The 20,283-nt window shown below is 44.8% G+C and overlaps 1 protein-coding gene across 1 annotated transcript in view; it reads left to right on the top strand.

Moving 5' to 3' along the window:
* Nucleotides 1-2,829: 2,829 nt before the first annotated feature.
* The window catches only part of LOC144697660 (uncharacterized), a gene marked incomplete at its 5' end in the record, with an annotated part of 71,191 nt that continues 53,737 nt past the window's right edge, over nucleotides 2,830-20,283 (top strand). The window contains 3 exons of the mRNA XM_078569681.1: nucleotides 2,830-3,194; nucleotides 3,270-3,458; nucleotides 10,581-10,586. Coding sequence (XP_078425807.1) covers nucleotides 2,830-3,194; nucleotides 3,270-3,458; nucleotides 10,581-10,586 — 560 coding nt within the window. The remainder of the gene's footprint in view (nucleotides 3,195-3,269; nucleotides 3,459-10,580; nucleotides 10,587-20,283) is intronic.

The following is a 20,283-nucleotide window of genomic DNA, read 5'->3' as shown; positions in this document are numbered from 1 at the left end:
CAGGCCCGCCCCCTGTCCCTATTGGTCCGGAGCTACCGTCAATCATTGTCAGCTGGAGCATGTGTAGCGCGTGAAATCAGGCGTGAGGAGACTGGAGCGAGCGGATTTAAAATGCGGGATTTACAAAGACCGAGTGCGGACTGAGAGCTGGAAAAAAAGCCCGTGAGCATAGATAGGGCTGGCGGGTGAGTTGGGAGGCTTTATGAATTCACGGTCTCTGTCCTAAACCCTCAATAAGGAACCATCCTTCCAAACACAGATTAGGCAATTTCTCCGGAAGTAGGCCCGAGTTAACGGCCGCCAACTTTATAGGGGGCAAGGAGCAGCAGAGCGCATGTGCGGTCACCATCTTTATAGAGGGCAAGGCGCAGCAGAGCGCATGTGCGGTCACCATCTTTATAGGGGCAAGGCGCAGCAGTGCGCATGTGCGGTCACCATCTTTATAGGGGGTAAGGAGCAGCAGAGCGTATGTGCGGTCACCATCTTTATAGGGGGCAGGAAGCAGCAGAACGCATGTGCGGTCACCATCTTTATAGGGGGCAGGAAGCAGCAGAGCGCATGTGCGGTCACCATCTTTATAGGGGCAAGGAGCAGCAGAGCGCATGTGTGGTCACCATCTTTATAGCGGGCAATGTCCAACAGGGAGCATGCGTGGGCGCCATCTTTACAGAGGCTGCAGGCCCGGATGAATGACCCGCAGGAGGGACAATAAATCAGAGATAGAGTTTGGTGTGAAATCAATGGGTTGTTGTAAAACAGGAGATCAGGGTAACAGTCAGAAACAACAACAGCTTCTATTAACATCATAAATCATCCCAGTGAGCTTCACAGGGAAATTATAAAATAAAGTATAACATTCAGACACAGAAGGAGGTGACCAAAATATTTAAATAGTCACTTGTTTGTACAGAATTTGATTATTACTGAAAAAAGAGACAAGCTGTCAAAGCTTTTCCTGTTGCACTCACCAGGACAGACGCAAGAATCCCAAATTTCAAAGGGAACCACAATTTATACTGCACGAGAAAAGGGTGCTGATTGGTTGGACCGTCGGCTCTGATTGGTTGTTGCCATGGACAATACAGCCAGGAGCTGTCATCCCCTCTGCTTTTGTTTAACTCCACAAAAGACCCCGTGCCTGGACTTGTTCCTTCTGCCTGCAGAGGCCAGGTCCCTGTGGATGAACATATGTAGCTTCTAGCAAGTGTAAGTGAGACACATTACAAGCCTGACTGATAATTTTTGAAATTTGGTATTCTTCCCTCTATCCTGATGAGTACAAGATAAAATGTTTTGACAGAATGTCTTTTTTTATTAATACTAAGTTGTCTTAAAGGGGGAAAGTGTGGTAGACAGAGGGAGAGAATCTCAGAGCTTGGGGTCGAGGGAACTGAAGGCACGGACACGAATGGTGGAGAAATTAAAACAGGGAATGCTAGAATTAGAGCAGTGCAGATATCATAGAGGGTTGTGGGTCTGCAGGAGCCACAGAGAGGAGGCCATTGGGGGATTTGAAAACAAGGATGAGATTTTTAAAATCGAGTCGCTCCTTGAACGGGAGCCAAGGAAGGTCAGGGAATGGGCCTAGCTGTGAGTGAAGACACAGACAGCAAAAATATGGATGTCTTCAAGGTTACGGAGGGCAGAATGTGGGAGACCAGCCAGGAGTGTGTTGGAATGGTCAAGTCTGGAGGTAAAAATGGCTGTGATAAGGGTTTCAGCAGCAGATGAGACACTCCTGAGACAGGGGTGGGGTCGGGTGATATTACGGAGGTGGAAACAGGCGATCTTAGTAATGGCACAGACATGAGGTCAGCAGCTCATTTCGAGATCAAATGTGACACCGAGGTTGTGAACAGACTGGTTTAATCTCAGACCGTTCCCAGGGAAAGGGATGGAGTTGGTATCTGGGAAATGGAGATTGGAGCAGGGACTGAAAACAGTGTCTTCAGTCTTCTCAGTGTTTAATTGGAGTTAATTAGTCATCAGGAAGAGAAGCAGGAACCAGAATGGGCCATGAGACTGATCCCAGGTTTAACTCAGTTAGAGAGGGAGAGAAGGAAGGAAGGAAACTCTGGGACATTGGGAGAAACCACCTTCATAATCGCTCATTAAATCTCCACACAGTTAGTTTTGAACACAAGGTTAACATCTGCTATTCTGTCTGGTCGGTCAGGGGGTTTCAGATTAATGTTTTGTCACGAGTAATCACTGAGGTGAATGATCAGACATATTGTCAACTCCAATTATAGAAATTTGTTAAAAATATACAGAAAGAATTGTCCAAAACTCTGTTTGGATTTCAGCACAGGGAGGAGGGAGAGTGTGTGGGATGGGGATTTGCAGCTTTGGGGGAACAAGAGAGGAAAAAATGTTCCATAGAATTGTCTGTTCTGAATTTCTATCCTGTTCTTACAGTGATGGATCTTGTAAACTCCTTTTACAGATAATTAGAAGGGGAGGATTTTCAGGCAGGAAACTCAAACCAAACATCACATCAAGATCTGACACAGTCACTCGATTCATCAGGACCTGAATATCATCACCTTTGAATGTGGAGGGAGAAACGTTTGTCTGTTCTGTCTGTGGGAAAAGATTTCAAACATCAGTGTGACTGGAAAAGCACCGAGACACACACACACCCGAGTGAGAGTATCCCAGTGAACTGACTGTGGAAAGAGCTTTAACCAGTTACACAGCCTGAAATAACATCACACCATTCACAGCAGGGAGAAACTGTACACGTGTTCTCTGTGTGGACGAGGCTTCAACTGATCATCAAACTTAGAGAGACACAGGGACACCTGGACCATGGAGAAACCGTGGAAATGTAAGGACTGTGAGAAAGGATTCAATCGTCCATCCGAACTGGAAACCCATCGACGCAGTCACACTGGGGAGAGACCGTTCACCTGCTCTGAGTGTGGGAAGGGATTCAAGCGGTTATCCCACCTGCTGACACACCAGCGAATTCACACTGAGGAGAGGCCATTCAGTTGTACTTCCTGTGGAAAGAGATTCAGGACTTCATGGAACCTCAAAGTACACCAGCGAATTCACACTGGAGAAAGGCCTTTCACCTGCTCCGAGTGTGGGAAGGGATTCACTCGGTCATCCCACCTGCTGACACACCAGCGAGTTCACACTGGAGATAGGCCATTCACCTGCTTTGAGTGTGGGAAGAAATTCACTCTGTTATCCCACCTGCTGACACACCAGCGAGTTCACACTGAGGAGAGGCCATTCAGTTGAACTTCCTGTGAAAAGAGATTCAGGACTTCATGGAACCTCAAAGTACACCAGCGAATTCACACTGGAGAGAGGCCTTTCACCTGCTCCGAGTGTGGGAAGGGATTCACTCAGTCATCCCACCTGCTGACACACCAGCGAATTCACACTGCAGAGAGACCATTCACCTGCTCCCAGTGTGGGAAGGGATTCACTCAGTCATCCACCCTGCTGAAACACCAGCGAATTCACACAAGGAGAGGCCATTCCGCTGCACTTCCTGTGTAAAGAGATTCAGCCTTCATTCCACCTCAGTGTACGCCAGTGAATTCACATGGGAGACAGGCTGTTCACCTGCTCGGAGTGTGGAAAGGGATTCACTCATTTATCCAACCTGTTGAGGCACTAGCGAGTTCACAATGGGGAGATGCTGTTCACCTTCTCCGAATGTAGGAAGGGATTCACTTAGTCATCCCACCTGCTCAGACAGCAGTGAGTTCACAAGTGTCTGCAGAGGTTGGATTCTGCTGTTATTGCTGCTGTTAATCACATGCGGAACTGAACTGTGTTCATTCTGACAGTTTTGGTTTGTTTCTATTGCTGTTCATAATCCCTGTAACTGGGCTGAAGTTTAATATCTCGAAGTCTGTTAAATAAATCAGTTTTGTTTCATACTCTCAGAATGTCGAGTCCTTGATTTCTCCAGGATAAGAGAAGACTGATTGATGCCCTGTTCCTAATGGCTCCATTTTTGGATCTTTTCTCCTCTCTTAACTCTAGATTCTTTCAGTTCTCAGACCTTTGGTTACTCTCATGGATACGTCCCAGCTCCCCACAACTCCCAGAGAGCCTTGGGATCCAGGGAAGTATCAGTGTTAAAAACAGAAAATGCTGGAAATAACCGATACTTTTCCAAGTGCCAATTGATTTTCTCCCAGATTATTGTCTCCAGCCTTTCCCCACAACTGATATGAAGCTGATTGTCCTAGAATAGCTGTGTTTTTGAACAGGGGTGTAACATTTACAATCTATCAGTTCTTTGACACCACTACTATATAAGGAGGATTGGAAGATTGTGACCAGAGCCTCCACAAGTTCCATGTGAAGGATGCTGTCTCTGACAGTGCAGCAGTCCCTCAGTGTCACCCTGGAGTGTCAGCCTAGATAATGTGCTCAGGTTTATTAATATTTCCTCTTGTTATTGATGTGGGTCATTAAGAAACAATGGACTCTTATGATGTCATCCAGTCCCAGTGCAATGATGTCATCCAGTCCCAGTGCGATGATGTCATGAAGACTATTAAATACCAGCGGAGCCTTAGTGGTGAAAACAGTTTTGTTCGAGATGGCAGCAAGTCCATTACTGATAGATGTGGATTATGAAGCTGAGCAACACGTACAGTATATATCCCATCTCCTGACACTCTGCCCCCACCTCTCGACACACTGCCCCCATCTCCCAACACCCTACCACCATCTCCTGACACTCTGCCCCCACCTATTGACACACTGCGCCAATCTCCCGACACTCTGCCCCCATCTCCCAACTCCCGACATGCTGCCCCATCTCCCGACACTCTGCCCCATCTCCCGACACACTGCCCCATCTCCCAACACTCTGCCCCCCATCTCCCGACACTCTGCCCCCATCTCCTGACACTCTGCCCCCGTCTCCCGACACTCTGCCCCCATCTCCCGACACACTGCCCCATCTCCCGACACTCTGCCCCCATCTCCCGACACTCAGCCCCCGTCTCCCGACACGCTGCCCCATCTCCTGACACTCTGCCCCATCTCCCGACACTCTGCCCCATCTCCCGACACTCTGCCCCCATCTCCTGACACGCTGCCCCCATCTCCCGACACTCTGCACCATCTCCTGACATGCTGCCCCAATCTCCCGACACTCTGCCCCCATCTCCTGACACTCTGCCCCCATCTCTCGAGCAGCCTGTCTCTACCTCTGCTGAACCCACACAGGATGCACCATGTTGAAACCAGAGGAAAGGCCTGGGTGAGAAATTGTAATTCACCAAGTGTGTGCACATGGGGGTTTGACAAAATATTAAGTTTCCTGTTTTTAACAAGGACACAGAAAATGTATTGATTGGAACCACTTCCAGCTCTTGTCCATTCTGACATCCCGTGGGCCAGCTCACCCTCTCACTGGGTTCATGCTGAATGTCAATCCAGGCTGGGAGCCATTGGGTGGATGGGCAATGGGTGGATGAGTGGCTGAAGGAATGTTCAGTTCACAGGGAGGGGGATGGGGGAGGGAGGTTGGTGCTGGTGGTGGGAAGTGTTCATTCTGAAGGAGTCCCACCTGAAACAGTGACCACTAACTTATCACTTTCTAATGGCGATTGACCTGCTGTGTACTTCCCCAGGTTTGTTCTGTTCAGTATTTATATATTTTTTATCTTTGCTAAAACATATTGTTCTGACACTGAAATACAGAGAATTTTAATTATGTTAATGTCAATCTCCATCGAGTGCACAGGAGGACTCAACTGGTCCAAACTTTTTATGGTATTAATAAACAAAAATCCTACAAGATGTTTTTTAGGGGAATTGTTTTTGTCTGAGACCCGGGACAGTCAAACTATGACCCAAAGTTCAGATTTGGGCCTTGAGCCTGGGATATGGGGCCCACATACATGGAGCACCATTACCAGATGTCCTTCATCCCCGATTTTAATCACTCCACCATTGGTGGTCGTGCCTTCAGCTGCCTGGACCCTAAGCTCTGGAATTTCCTCCCTAAACCTCTCACCTTTCTCATTCACTTTCCCCCTTTCAGACACTCCTTATAACTGACCTCTTTGACCAAGCTTTTGGCCATCTGGCCAAATCTGTCCTGCTCCTGTGAAATTCCTTGGGACATTTTATCATGTTAAAAGCTTGATATAAATAGAAGTTGTTGTTGTTCTTCACAGTATCACATTATCTTTACAGTGTAGAAGGAGGCCAATTTGTCCATCGAGTCTGCACTGACTCGCTGAAAGAACATTCCACCGAGTCCCACTCCCCTGCCTTATCCCCGTAACCTTGCACATTCTCTCTCTTCATGTAACAATCCAACTCCCTTTTGAATACCTCGATCGAACCTGTCTCCACCACACTTTCAGGAAGTTTGTTCCAGAATCCAACCACCCTCTGGGTGATTTTTTTTTCCCCTCACATCACAATTGCTCCTTTTTTCAATTATTTTGAATCTGTGCCCTCCAGTTCTTGATGTTCTTTTGAGTGCGAACATTTTCTCACTACCCTGTCCCTACCGCTTAGGATCTTGAATACGTCTATTAAATCTCCTCTCAGCCTTCCTTTCTCCAAGGAAAACAGTCCTAACCTCTCTAATCTATCCTCATAGCTACAGTTCTTCATCCCGGGAATCATTCTTGTTAATCTCCTATGTATTCTCTTCAAAGCCTTCACATCCTTCCTCAAGTATGGTGCCCAGAACTGGACACAGTACTCCAGGTGAAGCCTGACAAGTGTCTTATATAAGTTCATGACCTCCTTACTCTTGTACTCAATACCCATATTAATGAAGTCTAAGATACTAAATGCTTTATTAACTGCTCTCTCAACATTCCCTGCCATCCTCAATGACTTAAGTACGTACACACAGAGGTCCCTCTGTTCCTGCATCTCCTTTAGAGGCTCTCCCTTTATTTTATGCTATCTCACCATACATTTCCTGCCAAAACAAATCACCTCACACTTCTCTGCATTGAACTTCATCTGCCACTTGTCTGCCCAATCCACCAAAATGTCTATGTCCTTTTGAAGTTCATGACTTTCCCTATCACAGTTGACAACATTTCCAATCTTCGTATCATCTGCAAATTTTGAAATCATGCCCTGCACACCACAGACTAGGACATTAATATATATCAGGAAGGGCAAGGGTCCCAACACTGACCTCTGAGCAATTCCACTACAAACCTTCCTCCAATCTGTAAAACAACCATTTACCACTACTCCCTGGTTCCTGTTTCTCGGTTAGTTTCTTATCCAAGTTCCTACTTTCCCTTTTATTCCATGGCCAAGAATTTTGCTGAAGTGTTTCGTGTGGCACCGTATCAAATGCCTTTTGAAAATCCATATACACCACATTAACGTTTCCCTTATTAACCCTTTCTGCTACCTCCTCAAAACACTGCAGCAAGTTAGTTAAACATGATTTTTCCCTTGATGAATCCATGCTGGTTTTCTTTAATTACCCTGCACTTGTCTAAGTGATGATTGATTTTATCCCGTACTTATTGTTTCCAGAAGTGTCCCTGCCACTGAGGTCAAAATGACTGGCCTGTAGTTGCCAGCTTTACCCTTACATCCCTTTTTGAACAAGGGTGTAACATTCACAGGTCTCCAGTCCTCTGGCACCTCTTCTGTGTCTGAGGAAGGCTGGAAGATTATCACTCGTGCCTCTGCACTTGTATTGCCTCTGTTCTTGCAGTTGAGTGAGACCTGACCACTTACTGAGTGAGTGAGTCTGTAACAATGTAACTCAGATAGACACAGCTTGTTGGAACAGACCTGGGGAGAAGGAAGCTTTGAATTAGCCACTGGACTTTCTGTTCTCCACAATTGGGAATAGGTAATGCTTTCCAAACATTCAAAACAACGAATCAAGTCAATAAGGAGCATTTGTTTTTAGCTGAATTATTTGGTAGAATTGGAGTGAAGGAGTGGTATTGACCCACAGCCTGAGTCACCACTTTAAGGACAGGAAGAGAGAGAATCTGGAGAGGGGAAAAGAATTAGTTGGAGACCATGCACTGAATCTGCAACAATGAGCAGAGAGGGGGAGGAGTGTGTGGGACAGGGATGTACAGATTTTGGGGAATGAAAGGCGAAAGAATATTCCACAGAAACTAGAATTGTCTGTTCTGAGTTTCTAACCTTACTGACATTGATGACTTTTGTCAACTGTGTTTACAGGGGATTAGAAGGAGAGGATTTTCATATGGGGAAACTCAAACCAAAAATCTCGACAAGATCTTATGGAATCATTGAAATCAGATGTTATCAGTCTCTGATTATGGAGGGAGAAATGGTTGTCTGTGGGGAAAGATTCACATCATCAGTGTGACTGGAAAATCACCAGGACACAGACACCCGAGTCACAACATATATCGGGGTCAAACCTGGCATCAAGCATCCAAAAAGTCTGGTTTAGTCTCAGACAGTTGCCAGGGAGAGGAATGGAGTTGGTAGCTCGGGAATGAAAACAATGGGTTGAGTCTTCGCTATATTGAATTGGAGGAAATTTCTGTGCATTCACCACTGGATATCAGAGAAACAGTCTGATAATTTAACAAAAGTGGAGAAGTGGAGAGAGGTGGTGGTGAGGTAGAGCTGGGCACTGTGTACATGTGATAACTGACACTGTGTTTTCAGATGATGTCGTTGTGGGGAGAATGTTGATGTGCAATAAGAGGAGACCAAGGCTGGTTCCTTTGGGGACATCAGAGGTAACTGTGGGAGTGGGAAGGGAAGACATTACAAGTGATTCTCTGGCTGTGATTCAATAGAGAAGAATGGAACCAGGAGAGGGCAGCTCCACCCAGCTGGATGACAGTGGAGCGGTGTTGGAGCAGAATGGTGTGGGCAACATTGTCAAAGGCTGCAGACAGGTTGAGAAGGGATAGTTTCCCTTTGTCACTGTCACATAGGATGTCATTAGCGGCTTTGATCTGAGCTGTTTCAGTACAGTGGCAGGGGCAGAAACCTGATTGGAGGGATTCAAACATGGAGTTCTGGGAAAGATGGGCACAGATTTGGGAGGTGTGAACATGTCCAAAGAGTTTGGAGAGGAAAGGGAAATTGGAGTTGGGGCAGTAGTTTGCATGGATAGTGGTGTCAAGGGTTTGTCCCTTGAGGAAGGGGTTGATGGTTTGAGGGAGAGACGGACAGTATTTGAAGAGCGAAAACTGTTAACAATATCAGTGAACATGGGGAAGTTGGGTTATCAGCAGTTCAGTGGGAAAAGGGTCAATTAGGCAGAAGGTGGGTCTCATGGACAAGATGAGCACTGAGGGGGTGGGGGGGGGGGGTCATGAGGGGAGATGGGAGAGAAACTGGAGAAAGATGTGGGTTCAGAGCTTGGACATGGGAGATGAACACTGCGAGGAGGGAAGCAGCAGAGGCAGCTGATCAGATTATTTCAATCTTAGTGACAAAGAAGCTCCATGAGCTCCTCACACTTGTTGGAGGTGAGGATGGAGGAGACAGGAAAGAAGAAGAGCCCTTCAAAATGAACTAACTTGTGTTAGACATGTTAAAAAGATTCAATACACTGTATTTAACAGAAAGCTGATTTATTTGACTTTTGTCCAGAATGTTAACATGTATAACTGGGCTGAAGTTTGTAAGGAATATATCTTTTCATTTCTGTTGGACTGTTGTAAAAGCATTTTTTTTCCCAATTTTCTTGGACTGTGGCTTGTCTTTAAAAACTAACATGGCTGCAGTTGAAAGACATGTTCCCTGGAACAGGATGTGGAATATACAATGTCTTGGAACAGTGTGCCTGGTTGGACAAAATGATATTGGAAAGGAGGCCTAGGGAACTGCCTAGCGATGGAGTTTTGATTGGCTCCTGACCAAGTGGCCAGGTTCTGTGTGGCGATTGTGCAGTAGATCAGCTCCTAGCCTGAAAATAGGAAAGACCTGAAACCTCTCTCTCCTGTATTTTGTAAGACTCCAGTAATCCTGGCATTGCAGCCAGCTGGCAATTCCTCATACCACTGTATCCTGCTTTCTTTGAGATGCCCCTGTCAAGAGGAAAAGAGGGAAACGTCATGAAGCTATTCATGTATATATTATTGGAAAATATTTTTCTTTTAAAATAGAGGTTTAGTCTTTGGGTGTCTTAACTGGACAAAAGCCAGCTGGTCTGGGTGCTTTGATATGTACTAGTTGTGTGATGTAAGAGAGATAGAGTGCATTTCCATTTTTTGAATAGATCATTCAAAAAGTGGGGTGAATTCTGACACCTAGCTTGCAGAGACCAAGCAATATATTTATATTACTAATAAAATTGGTACTATGAAAGGGGTTTTATTGTTAGAGAGGTGGAGTTCAAAGAGGTTGGTGATACAATGAGAATTGACATTCAGTGAGCCGTGCTAGGTATAACAAGACAGCCGTGTTGTGTGTGTAGGACAGAGGCAATGTAAGAAAAGCAGCTGTAAGCCTCCAACTGTCTCCACAGGAACCAAAGTGAAACGAACCTCATTTGGAATTTGTAAGGTGAAAATGCTTTGCCTGGTGTCTGGTTAAGTCTATGGGTTGCTGTTGCCTTCATGGAGAATAGTTTGGGAATTTAAAAGTTATGATCTTAGTAATTTGTAGCCATGTGCATATATTTAACTTGTGTAAATTAATAAAATGTTTCCTTTAGCTTAATATAAAACCTCTCGAGAACTGGTGGTCTGATTCCTGAATTTAGAGTTGCACCTTAAACATAATATTTAATATTATAGGTTATGATATTTGGTTAAAGTCTCCCTCTGGGATTTTTAAATAACTCAACTTTATCGACTGCTTGGTCGTAACAGAGAAATCATCAGTAGAAACATTAAAATCAAGTTTCAACCATAGAACTACAGACTGCAAGTGCTGGGAGACCACCTCATGTCAGCCACAACAACCTGCAAGGAATTTGGAAGAAAGCAATCAAAGTCAATCCATCTAATCCTGAACTCTGGATTGGTGTTATTGAACTGTTTTATCTCACTCTTAAAATCCATGTTTTGTGTGTCTTACGTGTGCTTGTGTGTGTGTTTGCATGTGTGTGTTTGCGTTTGTATTTGTGTGTTTATATTTGTGTGTTTGTATTTGTGTGTGTTTGCGTTTGTATTTGTGTGTGTTTGTATTTATGTGTTTGCGTTTGTATTTGTGTGTGTGTGTTTGTATTTGTGTGTGTTTGCGTTTGTATTTGTGCGTGTGTTTGCGTTTGTATTTGTGTTTATTTGCGTTTGTATTTGTGTGTGTGTTTGCATTTGTATTTGTGTGTGTGTTTGCGTTTGTATTTGTGTGTGTGTGTTTGCATTTGTATTTGTGTTTGCGTTTGTATTTGTGTGTGTGTTTGCGTTTGTATTTGTGTGTGCTTGTGTGTGTGTTTGTGTGTGTTTGTGTGCAGGGGTTTAAGAAGGGGTACAGCTTGTAATAGAGTTAAAAATTAGCATTTCATGTTGCTTTTGCCACTGGTTAAAGACGATTTGTTTAATAAACAGTTATTTACTTGTTAAGTTTACAAACCTGGTGCTCGTATTCTGTTAACCTAAATTAGTTACTAGTTAGGTAGAATTGGGGCAATCTGGTGGTCTAATAAAACTTTTCACATTTGTCTTGGCTCGGGGAGCAGTGGGGCTTGATATTACAGCGCACTATCCCCAGTGAGTTGTAACAAGTTTATTAACATCAGCAGAAACAGACCCCAATGAACATGGTTCAGTCCTGGATGTGATTAACCACAAAATCCAATCACTATAGTTACTTGTGAACTCGCTGGTGTCTCAGCAGATTGGGTGAAGTAGAGAATTCCTTCCCACACATTGAGCAGGTGAACGGTCTCTCCCCAGTGTGAGTTCTGTGGTGTGTCAGCAGGTTGGATGACTGACTGAATCTCTTCCCACACACAGAGCAGGTGAATGGCCTCTCCCCAGTGTGAACTCGTTGGTGTGTGCGCAGGTTGGATGACTGAGTGAATCCCTTCCCACACACAGAGCAGGTGAATGGCCTCTCCTCAGTGTGAATTCGCTGGTGTGCAGTGAGTTGAGATGATTGCCTGAACCCAATCCCACAGTGAGAGCACCTGAACGGTCTCTCGTCAGTGTGAATACGTTGATGGAACATCAGTTCCCTGGAACTTTTGTAGCACTTCCTGCAGTCTGGGCATTTAAAAGGTCTCTCATTAGTGTGAACTCGCTGGTGTGTCAACAGGTTGGATGCATCAGTGAATCGCTTCCCACACTCGGAGCAGATGAACAGTCTCTCCCCATTATGAATTCTCTGGTGTGTCTGCAGGTGGGATAACTGAGTAAATCCTTTCCCACACTCAGGGCAGATGAATGGTTTCTCCTGAGTGTGAATTCACTGGTGTCTCAGCAGGTGGGAAGAATTTATGAATCCCTTCCCACACTCGGAGCAGATGAACGGCCTCTCCCCAGTGTGACTGCGCCGATGAGTTTCCAGCTCAGATGGGGATCTGAATCCCTTCCCACAGTCACCACATTTCCATGCTTTCTCCCTGTTGTGACTGCATTTATGTTTTGACAGGTCAGATGATCGGCTGAAGTCTCGTCCACACACAGAACACGTGTATGGTTTCTCCCCACTGTGAACGGTGCTTTTTCCTTCCATGTTCAAAATCCTTCCAATAACCTGTTGATTTAAAACAGAAAAAAGGAATGAGAGAGAACCCACAAAAACACAAAGGCAGGTTGTGAAATTGAGCTGAATGAATCTGGGAATTTGTGGGGCCGGCACGAGGGAAAAGTGACCATGAAAACCGTTCGATTGTCATAAAAACCTAACTGGTTCACTGATGTCCTTCAGGGAAGGGAACCTGCCACCCAGTCTGGGCCCACACAAGACTCTGGCCTCTATAAGAACATATGAAATTAGAACAAGAGAAGACCTAACACACTGTCAAGCCAGCTCCACCATTCAATACGATCGTGGTTGATCTTGGGCTTCAACTCCACTTTCCCGCCCACTCCCCATATCCCTCGACTCCCTGAGAGACCAAAAATCTCTCTATCTCAGCCTGAAATATATTCAGTGATGGAGCATCTGCAACCCACAGAGATTTCTATGCGATAGAGAGAGGAAGATAGACAAGGGGAGTGGGAGAGGCAGAGACAGAAGGGCAGTGGGAGAGGCAGAGAGAGAAGGGCAGTGGGAGAGGCAGAGAGAGAAGGGGAGTGGTATAGGTAGAGAAGGAAGGGCAGTGATAGATGTAGGGGATGAGGAGAGGGTTTTCATAAACCGACAACTAAACCAGAACTTTGACAAAACCTCCCAAATCCTCAACCTCCACCACCTGGAAGGCCCAGGGTAGCAGGTGTATGTGAACACCATCACCTCCAAGCCACATACCCTCCAGACATGTCTGACATCCGGTACTGGAAGAACAGAAATTTCCTCCATTTAAATATCGGGAAGACTGAAGCCATTGTCTTCAGTCCCCACTACAAACTCCACTCCCTAGCCACGGACTCCATCCCTCTCCCTGACAACTGTCTGAGGCTGAACCAGACTGTTCACAACCATGGTGAAATATTTCACCCCAAGATGAGCTCCCAACCACATATCCACAGCATCACCAAGACCGCCTATTTCCACCTCAGTAACATCGCCCGACTCCAGCCCAGTCTCAGCTCATCTGCTGCTGAAAAACTCATCCATTCCTTTGTTATCTCTAGACTTAATTATCCTAACACACTCCCGGCCGACCTCCCACATTCAATCTCCCTGTAATCTTGAGGTCATCCAAAACTCTGCTACCCATGCGCTTACTCACACCAAGTCTTGTTCACCCATCACCCCTGTGCTCACTGACCTACAAAGGCTCCAGGATAAGAAGCAAAATTTAAAATTTCTCATCCGTATTTTCAATCCCTCCAGGGTCTCACCCTCCCTATCTCTGTAATCCAGCCTCACAACCCTCTGAGGTATCTCAGCTCCTCTAATTCCGGCCTCCTGAGAATTCCTGATTTTAATCGCTCCACCATTGGTGACCATTCTTTCATTTGCCTTGGCCACAAGCTCTGAAATTTCCTCCCTAAACCTCTCCACCTCTCTTTCTCCCTTTTAAGATGCTCCTTAAAACCGACCCATTTGACTGAGCTTTTGGTCACCTGCCCTAATATCTCCTCATGTGACTCAGTGTTAAACCTTGCTTTGCAACATTTCTGTGAAATGCCTTGGAATATTGTCTTACATTGAAAGTGCGATGTAAATACAATAATTTGTCATATATCACTGTTCCTTCATCATCACTGGGTGAATAACCTGTAACTCCTTACCTAACAGCATTTGGAGAGCACCTTCACCACACGGACTGCAGCGATTCAAGAAGGTCAAACATCATCTTCCCCACAGGCGACTGGGGATTGGCAATATATGGTGGTTTCTGTGGAGAAAGAAACAGAGCTAATATTTCAGGCCATGCAGAATGAATTACAGAGAATAAAAATTACACAGAATTTGATGGTCAACATAAGCTCAGAAGTGGAAGAGAAATGGACTATAGTGCAGGAAAAACAATTCCTGACTATGAAAGATGGAAATGTAAAAATGGGAAGCCATCAGCACATGGTCAGGGTTGGGGAGCGATGGAAACTTCATTTAGACACTGTCCGCAGAAGTAACAGTAAAATCCTAAATGGAGCTAAAATACACCCATTATTAGAGACAGAGGAAGTTAGACAATGGCAGAGAGGTGTTTAGGGAGGGCAGAGGTGAAACAGAGGAATGGATGAACATGGATTTAGATCCGCAGTAAAGAAGTCACACCAGTCCCTGAGGCATGAAACCTCTTACAGATGACAGAGCACAGCACTAAAGGTCTCGATTGTGGATGAATGGGCAAAAACATGCAGCTCTGAAATAAGTTCAGAGTTTGCAATGTTAAACTCTCCTGCTGGATCCTGCAGCTAGAATGATACCAGAAGCACTGGAGTCAGAGAAAAATCTCCCAGTTGAGGAAATACCCGGGGAGCGGGGTGATGTTACCGTGTAATTGTCGATGTGCGATTATGTCACAGTGTAATTGTCGATGTGTGATGATGTCACAGACACAGAGCATCTGGGTTTGTACAAACCAGTGATCACCACACATTATGAAGGATGTGAAGGTCCTGAAGTTTAGATGAGGTAGTTAAAGAAAAACTATTTCCATTAACTGATCGTAAAATGGTTATGGGAGACAGTTTAAAGAGTTTGAGAAGATCTACTAGAGGGATATAAGGAAGAAACTTTGCACGTGAGCGGTAATGACCTGAAACTCAAAGCTTACACTCAGAGACCAATAATATCCAGGTCCTGATGAATTGAGTGATTCTTGCTGACTCTAGTGTGATGTTTGTTTTGAATTTCCTACCTGCAAAATCTCATCTTCTAGTATCCTGTAAATGGAGATTATAAAATCCATCATTGTCAGTGCAGGATAGAAATTGAGAAGAGTCAAACGTTTCTGTTGGTTTGAGTTTGCTGTGTGTAAATCCTCCCCTTCTAACCCCCTGTGAAAGGAGTTTCCAAAATCCATCCCTGTCAGTCCAGGATAGAAATCCACAACATTCTCTCCTCCTGCTGACAGGACCAGGATAACCGCGCATGCGCCCTGCTGCACATTGCCCCCTATAAAGATGGCGGCCGTTACCCCGGGCCTGGCGAAGGGAGAAATCCCGACATTTGCGGCGCGTTCTCTGCAAATACAAGACCGGTACCTTGTTCTTTGGGATCTGTGGCCTGCACTGTGTCTTTATGAAGCCTCCCTGCCCACTCCGCTGGCTCCATTCCTCCTCACACACCCACTAACTCTGTTAGTTTGCTCCACTCGACATTCTCTCACCAGCTCTGAGCAGCTCCAGTCACAGACCAGCACTGCGCATGCTCGTGAAGGAGAGTAGTGCGCATGCTCCAAGCACACACCGTAATGCGCATGTGCGGCGAACTGCTGTAATGAGGATAGAGCACATTCTGTACCGCAGTGAATGCTGGGTGACCGCTCCGCCATTGAACACTAACATCGTAGAATGATACTGAAGCCCAGTAATTAGAATACAATGGGTGCCATCGAGACAAGGTATAAAGTCTTCGAATCAATTGATATAGCAACTAAAATGCTCTGGACTCCACCATAATTCTCTCCTGGATGTTATGAATAGCTGAACAAATACCCTACAGTTAGATCCACTCGATGCAGTCTCAGCAGATGGTTTATTTTTCACCATACATGGAACATTTAAACCCTGCCAATTGGAATGCTCTGACGGTGGATTTAATCCATTGAATTTTAAAGTTGGCGTGTTTACTGCTTTGCAAACTGAATGCATCCCTTCGCACATGTGAAGTATCTGGATGGTCTCGTACTGGTGTGACTGTGTTGATGAGTCAGTAATTGGGACAATGGAGTGAACGCATTTGCATTTTCAGCTTGTGCACGTGAGTTTACTTACACATTTTCAGCTGAAATATCGATCTCAAGCATTATGGCTTCCACATTCTGGTCTGGTAGCGTCTCTGGAGAGAAACACATAGCTTTTATTTCAGGTCTGTAACCTTTCATCAGAACTGTACGACATCAGTGCACAGATCTGACAGATCAGGAATAAAAACCTAAAATGGGCTTTAGGACAATATCAGACAAGACACCAAAAGGCTCGAAGTGAGAATTTGTTGTATGACAGCTGGTTCCTGGTGACATGGATGTGTCTGCAGTGGGCGGGATCGGACTGTTTCCATGTTTCCATAATCAATGTCCCACCTGTTCTTTTCGAAGAGTGAAACTGATAGAGAACAATTATCATTCCGGTGTTGACAATCTGAAGCTTTAACTCACTGAGTCAGTTTAAGATATCTTGCAGGTTTTGATTGTGTGAGTCTCTATTGTATGATTGGTAGGAATTTGGAAGGTAGCCGAAAGGCTGGTGGTTTAAGACCATCAGGGATGAAGCCTTTGCTGTTTTCTCCCCATCATCATTCATAGTCACAGAGTTCCAGGATGGCATTTGGCACTTTGGCTGGAAGAAACTATTAGCCAAACATTTCCACCTCTACTTTTATACAATGGATTCACAAAATGACAGGGTTTTTTTTCATGAATATTCATTTCAAATATAATGAGAAAACAATTTAACCTACCATATACCCACGTGAAACCCATTTGAAATCCATGAAATTATTAGATTTAAACAAACCCATCAATAATTCTCTCGTCCTCAGCTCCACAATGAGTGAGACAGGGAAAGCGGAAAAGCAGCAATATTCCTGCCCCGCACTCTCCTATCACCCACTGCTAGCAGAAGGCAGCAATTGCAGCTTCAATTAGCGGGCGACTTCACATCCCTGGGGCGCAAGATGCTCCAACCCAGGCCAAAACTCCCAAATTACCGAGCATAGGCTCAGGGAAATGCAGGTAGATTATATCCCGGTCACTAAACCTCCGAGCAGCATTTACAGAATACCCGAATGAGTGAGTCAAAAATAAAAGTCATACCAATTTTGTAAATGTTTTCCCTAAAACTTCTTTCATTTTATTGAAAAGCAAACCGTTGTGAATCTGAAAATGAGCACCATGGGATTTGTTTTCCATTGTTTATCCATCAGGTTTGCAATTCAATTTGTGTTGGATATTGAAGCGAATCCCATTTCAAAATGAGGGCACAAAGCAGGTAAATATTAAATCCAGGAACAAATCCGGAGGAAAATGGATCACAATGTTTGAGAGGAGGTGCAGCTGAGAAGCGAAGCTGTGAATTATGTTATTGATGATTGATTGGAAAGTATTGGACCCTTCGTCAATTATCGTAGCTGTGTGGTTAAATGGATGGGTTCAAAACCCGTTGGGGTTTCCCCGGGTAGATTCAAATCGTACCAACTGAGGTTCTCACTATTGCTGATTTCAACCAGGTGTCGACAGATCTATCCGGTCAATGGAAGGGAAAGCATCCAAAAATCCTCTTTAGCTCTGAAGAAGGGTCATACGGACTCGAAACTTTGAATCCGTTTCTCTCTCCAACAGATGCTGCCAGACCGCTGAGTTTTTCCAGCATTTTCTGTTTTTATTTCATATTTCCAGCATCCACAGCACTTTGCTTTTGTCCAAAAAAATCACGTGATTTTTGGAATCTAAGGGAATGAAGGGCTATCGGGATCGGGTGGGAAATTGGTGTTGGGACTGGGGACCCGCCATGATCTTATTAAGTGATGGCGGAGGCTTGTGGGGCCTTATGACGTTTTGCTGCTGCTTTGCTTCTGTTCTATTTCAGTAGCAACACCAGCCAAGGAAATGGGAAGTAACAGCCTGAGCTTGATAGTGTAGCCGAGCAGACTAAGGTGCTCGATCGTACTTCTAGTTTCTGTGGAGGCGTCGGTTTGAAGCTTACAGTTACCAAAATTACACTTTCAGAACTCCCATTGGTCGAAGAAATGCCAGCCTAAAGTTAGAGCAGGTGTGTGCGGTGTTTCACTTAAAGAGGAAGAGCGAGGAGAGACAATGCAAATATAAATTGCTGTGGAGAAAAGTCGGGTTATCAAATTCGCTGAATTCCTCTTCCATTGGACACCATAGGCCGAATGTCCTCCTCCTCTGCTGTCGCCATCTATGATTTTATACCATAGGGCCTATCGTCATGGCCGAGTGGTTAAAGCCATTGAGTCCAAATCCATTGGTATTTCCAGATTCTTATTATGTCTGGTTTTAACTGTGTGTCTACAGAGTTAACTATTGGTTAAATATAATAAAATCCATCCAAACACTCCGGGCGTTTTCCTCTTTCTGTTCATTCACGAAACTTGCAGCTGGGACAGGAAAAAATGTCATTGTCATGCTTGCTTTCTGGGTGTTTGTCTCTCCTCAGAAACAATCCCTTTCCCTCTGTCACGTTCGGTGTATATGTCTGTGTGTGTTCCTCTGTGTATGTCAATGTGGTTCAGTTCCCGAGGGGATGAGCACATTTTTACCATCACTAACTTTATTCACAATAGTTGTGCAGCTTCATATTAAAATGTTACAGGGAAAAATATCAGGGTGAATGATGCAAGAGGAGTTTGCAATGTTTGGAACGAGGTGCAGCTAAGAAGTGGAAGATGTTATTGATGATTGAGAGGAATGCATTGTTACCTTGGGGCTTGTGTAGTTCGATTACATTCCACACTTTGAAATTCAGGACAAGCTGAGGCTGCAGGTGGAAAGCAACAGTTGTCTCCATGAATGTTTGGATATGGAGTTTTTTTTGTTTTTCGCATCCCTGGCGAGCTCAGTCGGTAAAGCATGAAACTCTTAATCTCAGGGTCGTGGGTTCGAGCCCCACGTTAGTCGCTGTGATTTTTTAAAAAATCTTGCTGCTTCTAAAGGAAAGCACCAACCGAATCCCTGTGGCTGCTGTGAAACTTACAAGGCAGACATTTACCACTGAAACCAGCCGAAACACATAAAATTCAAATCACTGTCATGTCGCATCTCTTTCTGCTTCTATCCCTGCCTCTCCTCCAGCTTCCTCTGCCCGTCCAGCTCTCAGGTCCATTAGCTGCTTTATGCAGAAACAGAGACACAAGGCAATAGGTTTGCAGACCACAGGATAAAGAGATATCAGGACCTCATCTTCCTGATTCTCCCAGATACTGATTACAAGAATGTGCACAGTGCCGATTATCTACAGTCACACTCTCCTCCCAGTCTTGTGCACGTTGTTCAGCTTTGAAATTGTTCATATTTTCACGCTGTATTTCAATGGGAAGAAAGCAGAACTGTGATAAGCTTATATTCTTCAGCAGGTGTATTGCAAGAAAGTACATAACAGGCTGATGGTAACAGTGCTCTTTGGATGCGGTGAGCTCCAGTGAAGGATTGGCACCATTAATGTGTCGCTCAATTAGTCTCGTGACAAATCTCGCGCTGGAAATGACAAGAAAACTCGCTGAATTTGCTCCGTGTTTTGGTTTCAAAAGAGCCGAATACAAGTTAAGAAAGTACATTTCGCTAGAATGGGTTATAACATGTCAGACTGATTGTGAGAGAACAAGCCATGGTGTTGGAAAACATAAAATTATAGAAAGTTACAACATAGAAAGAGGTCATTCAGTCCTGTGTGCTGCTTTCAAAAAGCAATTCTGATTGATTGATCGATCAGGAGTAACATTTGTGTCAGTGCAAACAGGAGGCAGCAAAATTTATCCTTCTCCCACCCATGTTATGTCTCGCACCAACGCCCCTGTGGTCAGCGCTCTGCAACCAGCCCTTCACTTCTCCTTCTTTCATTTCTTCACTCCGCATCTGTGTTTGTTCACTATGTGACATTTTGAGCGCTGGGGCAA

This window comes from Cetorhinus maximus, chromosome 23 (assembly GCF_964194155.1).
Source record: "Cetorhinus maximus chromosome 23, sCetMax3.hap1.1, whole genome shotgun sequence".
NCBI classification, from domain to species: domain Eukaryota; kingdom Metazoa; phylum Chordata; class Chondrichthyes; order Lamniformes; family Cetorhinidae; genus Cetorhinus; species Cetorhinus maximus.
The sequence above is the reverse complement of the archived record's forward strand: the minus strand, read 5'-3'. Positions and strand labels throughout refer to the sequence as shown.